Source organism: Pantherophis guttatus, chromosome 18 (assembly GCF_059756535.1).
Source record: "Pantherophis guttatus breed Tessera chromosome 18, ASM5975653v1, whole genome shotgun sequence".
NCBI lineage: Eukaryota > Metazoa > Chordata > Lepidosauria > Squamata > Colubridae > Pantherophis > Pantherophis guttatus.
The window spans coordinates 14,353,395-14,369,927 of NC_142080.1; the positions used below are offsets into that span (position 1 = coordinate 14,353,395).

Genomic DNA, 16,533 nt, shown 5'->3' on the forward strand with positions numbered 1-16,533 from the left:
TATCAAATGCTCACTTATAGAAACCCCTGGTTTTACTCTAGAGGAAAAGAAATCCTTAGACATTCTTGTGGTTGTAGCTACGCTATCGCTGTGAAATAGATTAAACATGCATTGAATTATTTCTGATACAGTTAGGTTTGGTTTGATGCTATGATACATTGCAGGAGACACGCTAGATATTATTATGAAAAATGCTCTATGATGTAAACAATCTATTTTTAAAGTCCAAGGTCTTCTTGGAGGGCTAGTTATAAAGAATAGTAAATTTTCTTTCATGAAAATAACCTGAAGCTGTTGATACCACTCTTGTAAATTAATGCCATCAATTCTAAGTTTTGGGAAGTCACTGGGTAAGTTACCTACATTATTCTGTCCATTACTTACAACCTGGGGCAGTCCGTGATCTCTCAAGTGCAGGAAATTACAGAACGGCATTGGGATGCTTGCAATGAGTCTGCGCGGTTCTCTGGCCAGTTCAAGTCCTTCTGGGTCGTCTACGTAGTTTCGCACATGCGCGTTGTTCATTTCTTCTTTGGTGGCGTCGTGGAAGGTTCTCTCCCTTTCAGCTCTCTCGATCCGCTCCTCCTCAGATGAGTCGGTCTCTGGCTCGGTTTTTGGGGTTCTGGTGGTGGTGACGGTTCTTTTCTTCTTTTTGTGTGCGTTGGTATTCAATTTTGTCTGTGGTGTAGGGCGAAATCGGCATGGCTCTCTGGGCTCGGGCGTCGTCGCTTTCGAAGTCAGGATGGGAGCGTGCAGGTCTTGAGTCGCCGGTTTGATTTCTTGCTTCTTCGTAGATGTCTTGGTAATTTTCAGTCTTGGCCCAAAAGCAGCAAAAAGCGTTTTCATTGCTGATTTTACTTGAGATTTTGTTAAATCGTCTTCACTTTCTGATTTTGGATCATCTGAAGAGTTTGAGACTTCTTTCTCACTTTCTTCGTCTGATAGTGTTTTTCGCGCCAGAAATTTTGAACTGAGCGTTTTGATTGGCTCTGCTCCATTCTCTTTTGAAGTTCGTTGAAACCAAGATGGCTGCCATTCAAAATTTCGCGCGGGATCACATCTTTTCTTTTTAACAACTATTTTCTCAGTAGTCATCTCACTTACGATTTTTTGATCTTTGGGTTTTTCTTTAATGACGTTTTTCTCTCTCGCTGCTCCGCTGTTCTTCAGCATCTCCTGGAGGTCCGCGATGAGACTTTCATCATTCTTTTGGCTTTTTAGTATCTTTAATATCTCTGACCTGAGTTCGTTATTTTCTATTTCGATTTCTTTCTGGTCATTATTTTCACTCATTAGTTCTTCTTCTTCAGTGGTGTATTCTTCGGATTCTCTCGAAATCGCATTGGTGGATTCGTTGATCATCTCTTGATCAGTTTCTATTTCTTTGCTGTAGGCCCTGGTGTTGGGCCTATCTTTCTTGGACATTTTTAATTACTTATTGAGTCAATTAACCATCCTCTGCTACCAGCTTGTTGCAATATTTTCAGGATCAGACTCAATAAAGATAATAGAAGTTAAAGCTTTAAATATATTTCTTTTTAATTATGATAGGCATTCTATATTCACTGAATATTCGAGGTAGAAGCAACGAGAATGGTGAGGGTGGCTCCTTATATATACAAGGGGTGGAGCTAGGAATGGGAGTGGTAAGTTTGAATACATTAAAGTCCAAAGAATAAGTTAACCTCTGATGTTCCATATATACATTATTTACACATTGGAGAATAAGGCATTTACATCTGACAGACCCAGTTGGAAGTTGGAGCAGTGGTGAAATTCAAAAATTTTCCCTACCGGTTCTGTGGGCGTGGCTTGGTGGGCAGTTGACCGGGTGGGCGTGGCTTGGTGGTTATGTGACTGGGTGGGCGTGGCTGCACAACTGACTCACACGCAATGCAAAAGCTGCTTGACTTCACACAAAATGGCCCCTGCAACAAACAGGAACCTCACAGAATCACAGAGAGCTCAAAAAGAAATTATTACACTTTGCACAAAAATAACACAAAAGCTGCACAACTGACTCACACGCAATGCAAAAGCGGCTGAACTTCACACAAAATGGCCCCTGCAACAAGCAGGAACCTCATAGACAATGAGGCACAGCTGATTTCTCACAGCTGATTGGTAGTAAAAAAATGCTAAAAAAAAGTTTTTAAAAAGCCTGGTTCAGCTGATTGTCGTACTTTTTAAAGCATTTTTAAACTATCGGTTTGGGCAAAAGGTAGCAATTATTACTATCGGTTCGGGCTCACCTGCCCAAACTGGTAGCATTTCACCCCTGCCTTGGAGGCCTTCTACTCCAAACCACTTCTTTTTTTTTATTAAAAAGTTTTTTTTAATTTTACACATATTTTCCCTTCCCTCCTCCCCCCTCCTGCCCAACCCTCCCACCCCCATCCCCCCGACTTCCCAGAGCAAATACAGGCTATAGCATTTAACAAACATATAAAAAAAACATAAGCTAACTATCTATAGATTTATCTCCCTTTTACACTTTAACTCCCCTTGTTTGTATCTGAATATAACTATTTAAACCGATTATTGTTTGAAAATAATCAATCCAACTTCATTCTTGTCCGTTCCTCAATAATACGCAAGTCTTCTTTCTTCCAGCATTGCACAATCAGCACCCAATTACAATTAACCATCACATCTCCAACCCTTACATATATTAACCCATTGACAAAATATTTTAACCAATCTTAAATAAACTATATTGTAAAAACCTTATTTGTACTTTTTACCCCATAAACTCATATTAATTCTTCCTGGGAACATGCCTTACTTAATAACTTTGCATAAACTTATTCATCTTATTCTCTACAAATACACTGCTTATAATCAAATAACATCTTCACTATTTGATATCTATAAAAAATATTGTAAAAGACCTTCCCTCAACCCTTGCACCACTTATATTTTCCTTATACCCCACAAGTTTATATTTATTCTTCAACAAAACATTCTTTATAAGCTTATATAAATTTTCAGCAAAGCATTCCTTAAAATTAACTTTAGTGTTAATATACTTCAGGACAAAAGTGAAAGTTTGGTCAGTAGCCCATAACAATTCAAACGTAAGATTACTTAATATAACTTTTCAAAACAAATCATGTCCCTAAATAAAAATCTAGTCATTCATTTTCACTACTACTATCCTCCCCAGGCAAAAAGATTGTAATTTTTCCATCTCGATTTTTTCCTGACTTTTTTGCGAACCTTCTTCTTCAGTCTTATTCCTCCATCTCATCATGTGGAGAAACTGACCGGGACATGTTCAGAAAGTTCAAACAAGGTATGCCGTATATATCGGGAAATTCCAACATTCCAAAATCAAATTCTGATTATTATTTTTTTACAGAACTTGGCTGAGGAAAGACTCGTAAGATTATGCCACCATCTGCTGGAAGAATTTGGAAAGACTTGGCAGAAAGTGGAGAACGAAAAGAAAGGAAACGGAAAGTGGAGAACGAAAAGAAAGGAAACGGAAAGTGGAGAACGAAAAGAAAGGAAACGGAAAGTGGAGAACGAAAAGAAAGGAAAGCCTTGGGGTAAGGTAGTCCTTGACTTACAACAGTTCATTTAGTGACCATTCAAAGTTACAACGGCACAGAAAAAGTGACTTAGGGCTGTTTTCCACAGCATTTCCCAGGGTCACACAATCCAGATCCAGACACTAGGCCACTGATTCACATTTACGACGGTTGCAGTGTCCCAGGGTGACGTGATCCCCTTTTGCGACCGTCTGACCAGCAAAGCCAATTCACTTAACAACTTTGTTGCTGATTTAACAACTGCAGAGATTCACCTAACAATGGTGGCAAGAATGGTTCGTAAAATGGGACAAAACTCACTTAAAAATGTCTCACTTAGCAACAGAAACTTTGGGCTCAATTGTGGTCGTAAGTTGAGGACCAACCATGTTTCAACGGTCATCAGTGTGAAAAAGGGACGTAAAACACTTTCTTCAGTGCTATTGTAGCTTTGAACGGACACTAAATGACCGGTTATAAGTTGAGAACTACCTGTCCTGATATTTCTATGCCTTTTTGGTCTGCCTTTCTCCACTTTGGGGCATCTACCATAATTAGACGCTATTCTTTTCTAAAGAAAAGAAGAATTAGGGGCGACATGATAGCAGTTTCCCAGTATTTGAGGGGCTACCCCAAAGAAGAGGGGGTCCAATTATTCTCCAAAGCACCAGAAGGCAGGAGAAGAAACCACGGAAACTCATCAAGGAGAGAAGCAACCTGGAATTGAGGAGAAACTTCCTAAGAAAGAAGACAATTAACCAGTGGAACAGCCTGCCACCAGAAGTCGTGGGTGCTTTATCAGTGGAGGCTTTTAAGAGGACAAAGTTATCTTAGATTGTGTAAATTCTCCTGCTTGAGCAGGGGTTCGGTTAGAAGACCTCCAAGGTCAGGGATGAATCTCCTGGTTCGGACCAGATTGCCCGATCCGGTACCGATGGCGGCGGGTGGTTGGGAGAACCGGTAGCAAAAATCCCTGCATCCCCCCCCCCACACACACACACACCATGCCCAGCTGACCCGCACGATCATCAGAGGCTTTTTTTTTTACTTTTAAAAGCATTTTTTCTACAACCTCTTCCGCCGAAAAAATGCTTCCGCCGATCCCAGCTGAGTTGCCTGATTGGCAGAGAGGCTTTTTAAAAAAAAATGCTTTAAAAGCCTCTGACAATCCCAGCTGTGTTGCCTGATCGGCAGAGGCTTTTCAAAGCATTTTTTTGCATTTGCAGAAAAAATGCTTTGAAAAGTTAAAAAAACAAAGTTGGCCATGCCCACCCAGTGACATTACCCCCCCCAAGCCACGCCCAAAGAACCGGTAGTAACAAATTTTACATTTCACCCCTGTCCAAGGTCCCTTCCAGCTCTATTCTATTCTTCTTCTTCTATTCTCAAAACAATTTCCCCTAGGAGACGCACATGAATATATGATTATTGACAATGTCTGTACTGAACAACTCCCTTAATCCATTTAAAAGTCATTAAATCGATCACGGACGCAGGATGACCTGGTTTATGACCGGTCCAACTTACAACCTATGAGGCTGGGCTCATTCAGGGCTGAAAGTTGAAAGGACCCAGGAACAGATATGAGGAGGGGACCAGTGCTCGGCCACCTTCTGGCTTAACAAACTAAGTTGAGAAACGTCGCATGCTTTCCAAAGGAGATCAGGGCCCATGGGAAGACGCCTTTGGGATCCAGAGGTTTTCCCGAAGGCTTTTATTCAATGCTCCATCTATGTGGATAATAATGAGCATCTTTTTGGAGGACATTAGATCTCCCCCCACGGAGTGTTCAGCTCTCTGCATCTGCCCTACTCTAGGCGTTCCTATTTCTGTTGGAAGACGAGCAAGAGTGGAGATGTTCCAGATATCATCGATGGTTGATGGTTGCTACCACCCTTCTCCAATAGCACCTGTGGCTCTGTGACCTTCTCGTGGAACCTTCTCCTCTCTCTGACATTAAATTGTTCTGTCTGTCTCCAGGGCCTGTTTCCACAATCTCCCTGCCAGGTCTTGTTTCTGCGACGTTCCTTCGTGGTCCTTCGCGATGTAAGAATTATCTTCACGCTTCCTCGCTTTCCCCAAAGACCAGCTGGAAGGCAGGTGCCCAGAGGGTCATGGGTTGCCCCTTCCCCACTTTGGAAGAGCTTTATAGCTCCCGCTGGCTTTAGAAAGTTCAAAGCATCCTTAAGGATCCATTTCATCCTGGGCCCCCCTCTTTTTGAACTATTACCATCTGGCAGACGGTACAGGACAATAAAAACAAGGACAAGTAGGCTGAAAAACAGCTTCTATCGCAGAGCAGTAACTATACAATTCTACGTACAGTGCAATATGAATACAATACGAGGGTTTTTTAATTCAATTGCATACAATGTGAAGGAAGTGTGTTTTTGTTTTATTTTTATAGGGTTTTTAAAAAGTATAATATACAGTGAGGATGGCACTTAATTTCATTCTATGAGGTGCCATGACAATAATGGAAACTATGAAACTATGAAACTATTATTGCTTGGTCTCGGAGATCCTCCTGATGCCTTTGGAGGGGAGTTGACTACTAACAAGACCCGGCTTGATCAGATGGCCACACTGCCGAAAGATTTCTTGCATTGAGTCAGCTGCAGCCTGAGCCACTGAGGCTTCGGAATCGCCTTGCAGATCCTGGAGACCTGAAACGAATCCAGAAAACAAAGGATTTCCGGGATCAACCGTGAGAACCAGCCCTGATCAGCGACAGAGCTTCTGGAGAAAAACTCCTTGTTTCAAGCGAGGGAACTTTGAAACTCACCCAGGAAAACTTCTTTCATTTGTTTTGAAGTCATCACTTCCGGTTGCATGTATTGCGCGCAGCAGCCTGGGCACGTAAAAAGAAAACGTTGGTGGGGTTAACAGAGATGGCTAAATCGACTGATTCAGGAAAAAAACGCGCCATTCATTGGTTTCCACTTGGAAGAGTCGCTTTGGGACTTTACGGGATGGTTCCAGGGATTGGGTCTGTCTAATAATAAGAAGGACGAGGGGTAGCCGTTCTTCCTCTGTTTTTGTCTCCAGGCCTCACTGGAGGCTTTCAAGAAGAGATTAACGAAGAGATTGGACAGCCACTGGTCTGAAATGGAATCGGGTCTCCTGCTTTAGCAGGGGGTTGGACTAGAAGACCTCTAAGGTCCCTTCCAACTCTATTACTTTATGTTCTAGGACTGTGCAAACAACCATCATCTTGGAAAAAAATCTAAGCAGCCTTGAATCCAGTTAATACTAGAATGGGAGGCCAGCTGGAAATATTTCCAGAGAAAAAGCCACGGCTGTGGGTTTGCCTATACAAGAGAGAGGGATACAGGCCAGGTAGTCCTCGACTTCTAACAGTTCATTTAGTGACCATTCAAAGTTACAATGGCACTGAAAAAAGGAACTTACGACTGCTTTTCACCCTTAGAAGCGATGCCACATCAAGATCAAAATCCGGATGCTTGGCAAACCGACTCGTATTTATGACGCTTACAGTGTCTTGGGGGTCAAAGATCACTTTTTGCGATCTTCGGCTGAGCCAAATCCGGGAGGAAGCCAGATTCACTTAACAACCATGTGGCTAACTTAACAACGGCAGCGATACCCTTAAGAAAGAGGGCAGGAACTGCCTGAGAAACTGTTGCGCGATCGTAGCCGTTCCGGAGAAGCCACACGGTATAAGAGCAGCTTCCAGTCTGATTAAGCGACATGGCTTAATTCTGCATAGATTCTTTTGGTGACAAGGCCGCCCGCCTGTCTTGGGTTTTCCTGCCCTCCTTCCAGAGTTGGCATTGGTGATTACCAATTAAGAGGGCAGCTGCCTCGCGATGGGAAGAGTTCCGGCTCCTCAGGAATCCCAGCATCTGATCCAACATCGCAGGAAGGTTTTGCTTGCATTTATTCATCTGGGGAAAACAAGGCAACAAAGAAGCCAATGAACTATAGAGTTTTTTTTTTTTTTTTACCAAGGGGCTGCTTTCTTGGTCAAAGCCAGCTGGGTGACTTTGGGAGTTCTAGTCCCTCCTTAGTCACGATGGCCAGCTGGGTGACTTTGGTGCAGTCCCTCTCTCTCAGGGCAACCCACCTCACAGGGTTGTTGTGAAGAAAAGAAGAAGTATTAGGGATGCCCACCGTCTTGAACTATTTATAAAAATAAGAAAGGCAGGGCAAAATAAAGAAATAAACGGTTAGTATACTCTAATCTGGAAGAAAACAGGCCAGCTTGGCTCCTACTTACAACCACGTAGCAGATGTTGGAGTACATGCTATGAAGACTGGTGTACATTTCATAGTCAAACAAGTTGCTGGGAAAGCCCCCCCAGTTCATAAAGGACACGCAGGAGTCGAGGGTCTTCCTGGAGACCTGGCCGAGGGAGGAAAGAGGGAGATCCTGTCACCTAGTTGGGTCAGGAAAGGTCTTCAAGGAAACAACCAAGTTCAGGGAGCACCAAGGACCCCACAACTTCAGGATTGTCTACAATGTCTTTGCATTCTCCAGAGTGTCCACGTGGTACAACCACGTTGCTCTGAGTGAAGATGGGGGTACAGAGTGGTCTCTGTGAAGGTAGCATGATCAGAGCAGGAGCTCAGCTTAGCCAGCCCTTCAACTCACCTCTTTTGTCCGATCATTTGACAGTTGTATGAGGAGGGGAATAAGGCTGTTCAGGATGTTTTCGGCCATATTACTGTTCCGTAACTCCTTCAGTCCTTTCAGGAGCATGCCAAAAATGGTGATGGAGGTATTCCTCAGTTCGATGTCGTCCTACGAAGGAAGAGAGACAGGTTAGTCCCTCCAATAGCAGAATAGCCATGCAGAAGTTTCTTGAAGTTTGCAGGAGAACACACAAGTTCAGAGCACACCTATTCCCAGTTCAATGTCCATGGAGATGGTCAATCATCCAGGTCATGGTTGCCCCAAAGATGGGGAGCCCAACTCCAGTATGCTGGCTGGAGAGTTCTGGGAGTTGAAGTCCTCACCTCTTAAAGTTGCCAAGGTTGAGAAATCCTGATCTAGACCAGAGTTGTTCAATCTTAGCAGCTCCTTCTGGACTTTCTCCCATCTTTATGGGAGAAAGAGAGAGATAGAGGGAGAGGGAGAATGAAAGGGAGTGCAGGAGGGAGGGAGGGAAGGAGGGAGGAAGGAGGGAGAGAGAGAGAGAGAAAGAGAGAGAGAGAGAGAGGGAGGAAGGGAGTGAGGAGGGAGCGAAAGAGAGGGAGAGAGTGAGTGAGGGAAGAGGGGGAGAGAGGGACGGAGGGAGGGAGGGAGAGAGAGGTGGAAAACCAGTTTGTTATGATTTGGTTGACTTACATCATGAAAATGTTTCAGAAGGAGCGGAATGAGGTTGACTGCCTTCACCGCATGGGTTTTGATATCGAGGTTCCTGAGGAGGAAATGCAGGGTCCTTATAGCTTCTTTTGCCACCGTCTTCTCTTCGTGACAAGCGCAGTTTAGCACTGGCATCAAGAGGGGTTCCAAGATGTTCTTCTGGAGGAAGCAGGGAAAGAAACGAGCAATTAAACGGTCACTGGAGTTCTCTGAGTCTCACAGCGATCATGACAAATGCAAGAGAAGGCCACAGAGCATAGAAGAAGAGGGTTGAAAGGGAACTTGGAGGTCTTCCAGTCCAACCCCCTGCTCAAGCAGGAGACCCTAGACTCTGCTGGACAAATGGTTATCTAAACTCTTCTTGAAAAGCTCCAGTGATGGAGCACCCATAACTTCTGGAGGGAAGTCGTTCCAAGGATGAATTGTTCTCAGGGTCAGGAAATTTCTCCTTTGTTCCAGGTTGTTTCTCTCCTTCATTAGTTCCCATCCGCTGCTTCTCGTTCTGCTTTCAGGGGCTTTGGAGAATGGGTTGACCCCCTCTTCTTTGGGGCAGCCCTTCAAATACTGGAAGACTGCTCTCAGGTCTCCCCTGGTCCTTAACAGAATACCAGAGATGGAAGGGACCTTGGAGGTCTTCGAGTCCAACCCCTGCTCAAGCCAGAACCCCTATACCATTTCAGACAAATGTCCTCCAAGAGGATCTGGCCTCTACTTGCACCTTCAGATCTTCCAGGGTTGCAGCCATCTTTGTAGAAGAGACACCACTCTAGCTGTCCTCTTTCTGCTGGTTGCCTTCTTCTTCTCCTTCTTCTCTCCTTCCCAGCCTTGTAGACTTCCCAGAGAGCGAGGTCACACCTGCTACTACCTTGGAAGCCACTCCCTTCCTGCCCCCCATCTCTTACCTCAAACGGGTGTTGGATGAGGTTCCCCAGTCCTCTAACGCTGAAAGTCTGTATCAGCGGATATGGCTGGGTCATCCATTCCTTCAGCACCTGGAGGATGTCTTGGATGACAAAGAATTGGCAAATTTCCGGGTGAAACAGCAGCTGAAGAAGAAGAGTGGAGATATGGAGCGTTAGCCAAGCCAAGGAAGAGAACTTCCCTGAGAGCCTCGACTAAGGATGCCACTTTCAGCCATTACGGGGAGAGAAAAAGAAAATAAACATAGTCCTCGGTTAATGACCGCTGAAAGTCACAACGGCACTGACAAAAGAGATACGTCCATTTTTCAGAATTATGACCATGGTAGCATCCTCATGGTCATGTGATCAAAATTTGGGTACTTGCCGGTCCATATTTGAGTTGAAGATGTGGCCCTTTCGTCAACTTAACTGATCCGTTATGGGTGTACATTGTTATAATTTTAAATTGTTTTAATTGGGTTGTTGATTTTAATTTATTGTGATTTGTATTGGATATTGTTTTTGTAAGCCGCCCTGAGTCCCTCGGGAGAATGGCGGCATATAAATATATATATATATGACGGTCGCAGTGTTTCGAGGTTACGTCATCCCTTTTGTGACTGTCTGATAGGTAGTGTAAATGATAGTTGCAAGAATACAAAAAATAATGCAAAAAGTAAAAGGAATTTGGGGTCACTGAGTCTTCCTCCCTCCCTCAATCTCCTTCCTTCCTTCCTTCCTTCCTCCCTCCCTCCCACAACTTCTGGAGGCAAGCCATTCCACTGATTAACAGAATACCAGGAGACCTTGGAGGTCTTCTAGCCCAACCCCCTGGTGAAGCAGGAGACCCTCTACCATGTCAGACAAATGGCTGTCTAGTTTCTTCTTCAAGACCTCCAGTGATGGAGAACCCACAACTTCTAGTTTCTAACCATAAAGTTCTGTTGAACCCTGGGCAACTTTCCTTGAGCTCCAGAAGGTTGGGGTGCATCTCAAGGTCTCCTCACCTCCGAAAAGAAAACCATCCCAATGGTTTTGTGTCTTAAATCGGGGTGGCGCACGTAGGTCTCAGCCTGTCGGAGCATGACCTTCAGCTCATGTTTCGAGTAGTTGAACAAGATCCTAAGAGAATAAATATGGAGAGATCAGACAAGATCTGCTGTTTAGGGAGAAGAAAATCACCAAGCTAGAGAAATCATGAGCTGAATGATCGATAAATGAATTACTCAATGAATTACTCCATTTAGAGAATTTCTCACCCTCCCTCTCTCTCTCTCACCCTCCCTCTCTCTTTCTCCCTCTCCCTCTCCCCTCCCTCTCCCTCTCCCCTCCCTCTCCTCCCCTCTAATCTTTCCTCTCTCTCACTTTTGCCTTCTGTGTGTCTCTCTCCCTCTTTCTCTCCCTCTTTCTCTCCCTCTCCCCTCTCCCCTCTCCCTCTCCCCTTCCCTCTCTCTCCCCTTCCCCCTATCTCTCTGCCTCTTCTTCTTCCTCCTCTCCCTCTGCCTCCCCTCCCTCTCTCACCCACTGCCCCTCGTAGCCAAGCTCTTTTGACTTTTAATTTCTTACCGGACCAGGTGGAAAATGCCTTCAAACACACTTTCAGGACTCATCAGCATCGCCCAACATTGAACCATATCTAAGTCCTTGAACTCCTCCTGATAGCCGGTGCGCAAGATGAGGTGTTTGACGGCTTTGACTGCGTTGCTAAATGAAACAAAGGCAGAAGAGTTGGTGCCAATCATTCAGCTGATCCCACTGCACTTCCGACCGTTACAGTATCCCTATGGTCATGTGGTCAGAATTCAGACTCTCGGCAACTGACCCATATTTATGACGGTCGCAGTGTCTCAGAGTCACGCGATCCCCTTTTGGGACCTTCTGACAAGCAAAGTCAACGGGGAAGCCAGATTCACTTAACGACCATGGGACTTAACCAGTGCAATGATTCACTTAACCACTCTGGCAAGAAAGGTTGCAAAATGGGACAAAGTTCACTTAATGACTGTTTCCTGAGCTTTGCAGAAATGGAGAAAGGATCCAGATTGGGCCCAGGAGATTCCTTACCCCAGATGGTAGGTCTGTTCTGACCCGCTCTTGCCTGCTCCCAGCAGAAAATAGATGTGCGTCACGAGCGCCAGGAGCAGGCTGGAGAACTTATGCTGGACAATGGTTGCTGCCTCAGGAAGCGAGAGGAGGAAGGAGAGCGCATTGGTGGCCTAGAAACAGGAGGAGAGGAGAGTCAGCTCGGGCTCATCAGGTTACTTAGATTCATCATCATCATCTATTTCTTCTTTTAACGACCCCCTAATCCCTTGCGGGGTGGAGTCTGGGCAACTGAATGGAGCTGAGGCTTTCCTGGCTGGATGCCCTTCTTGTCGCCAATGCAGAGTTTTGTTCGGCAGATACATTCTCATTGTGCCCAGAGAAAGAAAAAAATCCTCATGTCCATGAAAGCTGAGCCAGGAAAGTCCATGTCTGAGACACGGAGCAAAAGGTTGCTAGAAGTGGGACTTCTGAAACTCCCATTCTACACCCCCTCCAGACTTTGAGAGGCCAGTGGGGTGTAGATACAGGACAAAAGGGAGACAACGAGTAGCACAAGTGAGACAGAACTGGGGACAAAGAGATTGGTAACCTCACGTTTCTCTGTTTGTCTTCATTCCTAAGTGGGCTCTTGACTCTCCACCTCTTAGGGGTCCTTGGAGGGGCCCTGGGTGCTGTCTGAGCGTGTGTTTTTTGGTTGCAGATGTTTCATGACCCAGCTAGGTAACCTCATCAGTGCTGGAAGAGTTAGGCTTAGAGGTAGGGTTAGACTGGTTGGGTCGTGAAACATCTGCAAGAAAACCACCAAGCTCAGTAAGCACCAAGGACCCCACAGTTCAAACCTGGACTACAAATCTATTGGTCTTAATTAATTAAATTTCTCCACCGGCCATCTGAGCAATCTGACACTGGGAAGTTTACAACAATGTAATAAAACAATATAACACATAATAAAAATACAGATTAAGAATATTTAAAATAAGATATGACACAAAGTACTCCGTTGGGTGTTTGCCTTTGTTGGTTCCTATCATGTATTTTCTTAAATCGAACTCTTTTTTAGTTATTTCTGTAAGAAATAACGTAAGAAATGAATAAAGGAATCAATTGAATTATGAATGATTGGATGAGTAAAGGAATGAATAAATGAAGGAATGTATGAATAAACGAATAAATCAATGAACGGATACATGAATGAATGGATTAATGAATAGATGAACCGATGGATGGATGGGTGGATAGATGATAGAGCTGGCTGGCTGGCTGGCTGGATGAATGGGTGGATGAATGGATGGATGGATGAATATCAAAGCTGTTCTGGTGAGGAAGCCCACAGATGCCTCTACTTTCAATGGGGCATTTTGGGGGGAAGGGGGGCTTACGTCAAATTTTGCTCCGATTTCAGCCCCCACCAGTTTGCCCTCTGCCTCCCTCCAGCCAGGGCGTGCCTGCTCCTGATGAGGAGACCCCCGAGGGTGACTCTTCTGCTCAGCCCCTTCCCCCTTTCCTCAGGCCTGGCCCACCTGCAGATCTCAGGAAAGGAGAGCCACCGGTTGAGGGCTTACCGCAATGGGCATGATGGATTTGCTTGTTCCCCTCCCAATAGCTTCGGTGCTGGGCTCTTGGTCATCAAGCCTTTTGAGGAGGGGCTTCATGATCTTCAGGTTAGCATAGGGGTCTGCAGCCAGCGCCCTCCACAGTTCCCTGGCACTTCTGTGCAGGTGGAAAAATGGATTGGGGAAAAAAATCAGATTCTTTCCCCATTTTCAAAGAGACGGCCATTCCAGATAGATTAACCCCCCCAACGGAAGAAAGGGTTAGAGAACCGATGGCCAAATGAACTGCTTTAAGGCATGGAAAAAAATAAAGCTACAGGTAGTTCTCGACTTGCAACCGTTTGTCTAGTAGCCATTCAAAGGAGGGCCTCTGCGCCACCGGAAGTGCCAGAGAACCCAGAACTGGTCAAGGGGGGGGAGGTTTCTAGGAGCAGTGTGTCTACAGAATTAACCCAAAGGTGCTTTTCACAGAAGGACCGAGTTGGAAGGGACCTTGGAGCAGTGGTGAAATTCAAAAATGTTCCCAACCGGTTCTGTGGGCGTTGGTTGGTGGGCATGTGACCGGGTGGCCGTTTCTTGGTGGTCATATGACCAGGCGGCCGTGGCTTGGTGGTTATGTGTCCGGGTGGGCGTGGCTGCACAACTGATTCACACACAATGCAGAACCTCACTGAATCACAGAGAGCTCAAAAGCAAACGATCACACTTTACACAAAAGTAACACAAAAGCTACACAACTGACTCACATACAATGCAGAAGCAGCTGGACTTTACACAAAATGGCCCCTGCAACAAACAGGAACCTCACAGACAATCAGGCACAGCTGATTTTCTCACAGCTGACTGGTAGTAAAAAAATGCTGAAATTAGAAATTACAAAAAGGTTCCGACATTGCCCGGCACAGCTGATTGTCGTACGTTTTAAAGCGTTTTTTTTTTACTACCGGTTCGGGCAAACAGTAGCAATTATTACTATCGGTTCGGGCGAACCAGACCAAACCAGAGGATTTCACCCCTGCCTTGGAGGTCTTGTACTCCAAACCGCTTCTCAGGCAGGAAATCTTATCCCATTTCAGACAAATGGCTGTCCAATCTCTTCTTGAAAACCTCCAGTGATGGTGCACCCGCAACTTCTGGAGGCAAGTTGTTCCACTGGTTAATTGTTTGCACTGCTAGGAAAGTTCTGCACATTGTAGGTTGCTTCTCTCTTTGATTCGTCTCCACCCTTTGCTTCTTGTCCTGCCCTCAGGTGGTTTGGAAAATAGGTTGACCCCCTCCTCTTTGTGGCAGCCCCTCAGATATCAGAACACTGCTATCCTGTCCCCCCTCAATCCTTCCTTTCATCGAACTAGAGAGACCCAATTCCTGCAACTCTTCTTCATATGTTTTAGGCTCCGGTTCACTAATCATCTTCGTTGCTCTTCTCTGCACTCTTTCAGAGTCTCTGCATTGTTTCTACAGTGTGGCGACCAAGAAAGTTAAAAAACCAAGGAGGTCCAGCTGCCTTTTGGAAAAGCACCTTTGGGACAATCATGACCTGGATGGTGGAGACAACCAGCCTAGGAAGCTCTCAGAATTCAGATCGACTGCACAGCCAACCAGCGACTGCACTGGCCCTCAACCAACCCAATGCAACCTCCCCCCCAATCAGCACATGACCTGCCCACCCCAAGCTACAGATATTCACCCCTATCGCAAATGGTTGAGAATCTCTGTAGAGTACAAGAAAACAGGAGGCACATCTCCTTGAGGTTCTTCTTACCCATCGCACGCCACCGAGCACTCGAGGAGAATATCCACGACTTTGTTCACCCGTTTGGACGCCAGGTGACACACTGCCTTTAGCGTTTGTTGTTTGGTGGCAGGGTCCAAGATCTTCGGGAGACGTCGGTAGATCTCCTTGAGGATCATGGGCAGCTATGGCAAAAGAGAAATCCAAGGGATGACCAACTTTCTCAACAGCCCTAAGATTACCTGGTGGTCTCCATCCAACCCTAGCCTTCTTAAATCCAGCCGAAGTGTTGTCACCAAGTCAACAAGGTCTCACCCATTCTCATCTTTCTTTTCTACAAAATCTCCTCTATCCCTTTTGCTCCAAACCCTGCCATTTTCTTACCTCCTCCATGTCCATCCCACATTCTTCCAAGAACGAATTGAGCAGGAGTCCCGCAGTGTGTGAAATGTTTTTGTCCAGGTGTGTCAGAGCTGCCAGGGCTTTTAAGATCAGGTCGTTTATTTGAGACGGGCTCAGATGCTCGCCAAAGGCCTATCGGAAAGAAGAAAAGGAGACCATGAAGAGATGCATCAGGGTTTTGACAAGCCAGAGACTTTGACCCGTATCTGGGGACAGCACCCCATGTAGAGAGGCAGGCCGTATTCCATGACATCCACCACGTGATATTAGGATGTGGGTGAAAGAAGCCAACATGGCAGCCGAGATCGCCTGCTCCTAGACATTGTGGGGGATGGATATCCACCCTCCGGCCTTTGGAGCCTGCCGTCCCCACTGTGATATTGACTTTTTTGAGTATCTCCAGGTCAAGAGGAGGAGAAAAAGGAAGGTCAATAAGAAGCCAGGCAAAATGCTGAACGAAAACGTACCGTAGCCATTTTGGAGACGTTATTATAAAATATTGTTGGGCCCGAAAAGGAGAAGTCTTCCCTCAGCCAAGTGACGACCTTCCCCTTCTTGTTTCTAGGTTTCTCATCCATTTCTTTGGCTTTGGAGGGAGGAAAACAAGAGAAGGTCAGATTTTGGCATTCGGAACTTCTGAACATCCTTCGTCTGACGGCCGGTTTAGTCGTTCCAACAGAAGAGAAGATCTGTAGCTCAGGGCTGACCTGAGGGGTCCCTGGTGCTCTCTGGGCTCGGTGGTTTTCTCGTTACCTAGTTGGGTCATGAAACCTTCACAAGAAAACAACAAAGCTCAGAGACACCAGTCCTCCTCCTCCCCCCTCGCTCCCTCTTTCTCTGCCCCCCCCTTCTCTTATCTCACTGATCAGGAACGAAACAGGTACAATGACCTCTTTAGTGGTCCAATTACAGGCAGTCCTCGACTTACGGCCACAATTGAGTCCTAAGCAAGACAGTTATGAAGCGAGTTTTGCCTCAGGTTGCGATTTTTTTTCTTGCCAACCTGGTTAAGTGAATTGCCGCAGCAGTTAAGTTA

At 45.6% G+C, this 16,533-nt stretch overlaps 1 protein-coding gene across 3 annotated transcripts in view; it reads right to left on the reverse strand.

The window, feature by feature from the left end:
• Positions 1–5,907: 5,907 nt before the first annotated feature.
• LOC148111633 (maestro heat-like repeat family member 5) overlaps positions 5,908–16,533 on the reverse strand; it is a 38,641-nt gene continuing 28,015 nt past the window's right edge. For all 3 annotated transcript variants that reach the window (XM_087881309.1, XM_087881310.1, XM_087881308.1), the window contains 14 exons: positions 15,965–16,083; positions 15,480–15,629; positions 15,126–15,280; positions 13,373–13,520; positions 11,829–11,980; positions 11,331–11,468; positions 10,772–10,886; positions 9,765–9,908; positions 8,845–9,021; positions 8,149–8,298; positions 7,774–7,899; positions 7,339–7,441; positions 6,319–6,384; positions 5,908–6,199 (listed from right to left, as the gene is read on the reverse strand). In XM_087881309.1, coding sequence (XP_087737435.1) covers positions 6,036–6,199; positions 6,319–6,384; positions 7,339–7,441; positions 7,774–7,899; positions 8,149–8,298; positions 8,845–9,021; positions 9,765–9,908; positions 10,772–10,886; positions 11,331–11,468; positions 11,829–11,980; positions 13,373–13,520; positions 15,126–15,280; positions 15,480–15,629; positions 15,965–16,083 — 1,907 coding nt within the window. In that variant the 3' untranslated portion in view covers positions 5,908–6,035. The remainder of the gene's footprint in view (positions 6,200–6,318; positions 6,385–7,338; positions 7,442–7,773; positions 7,900–8,148; positions 8,299–8,844; positions 9,022–9,764; positions 9,909–10,771; positions 10,887–11,330; positions 11,469–11,828; positions 11,981–13,372; positions 13,521–15,125; positions 15,281–15,479; positions 15,630–15,964; positions 16,084–16,533) is intronic.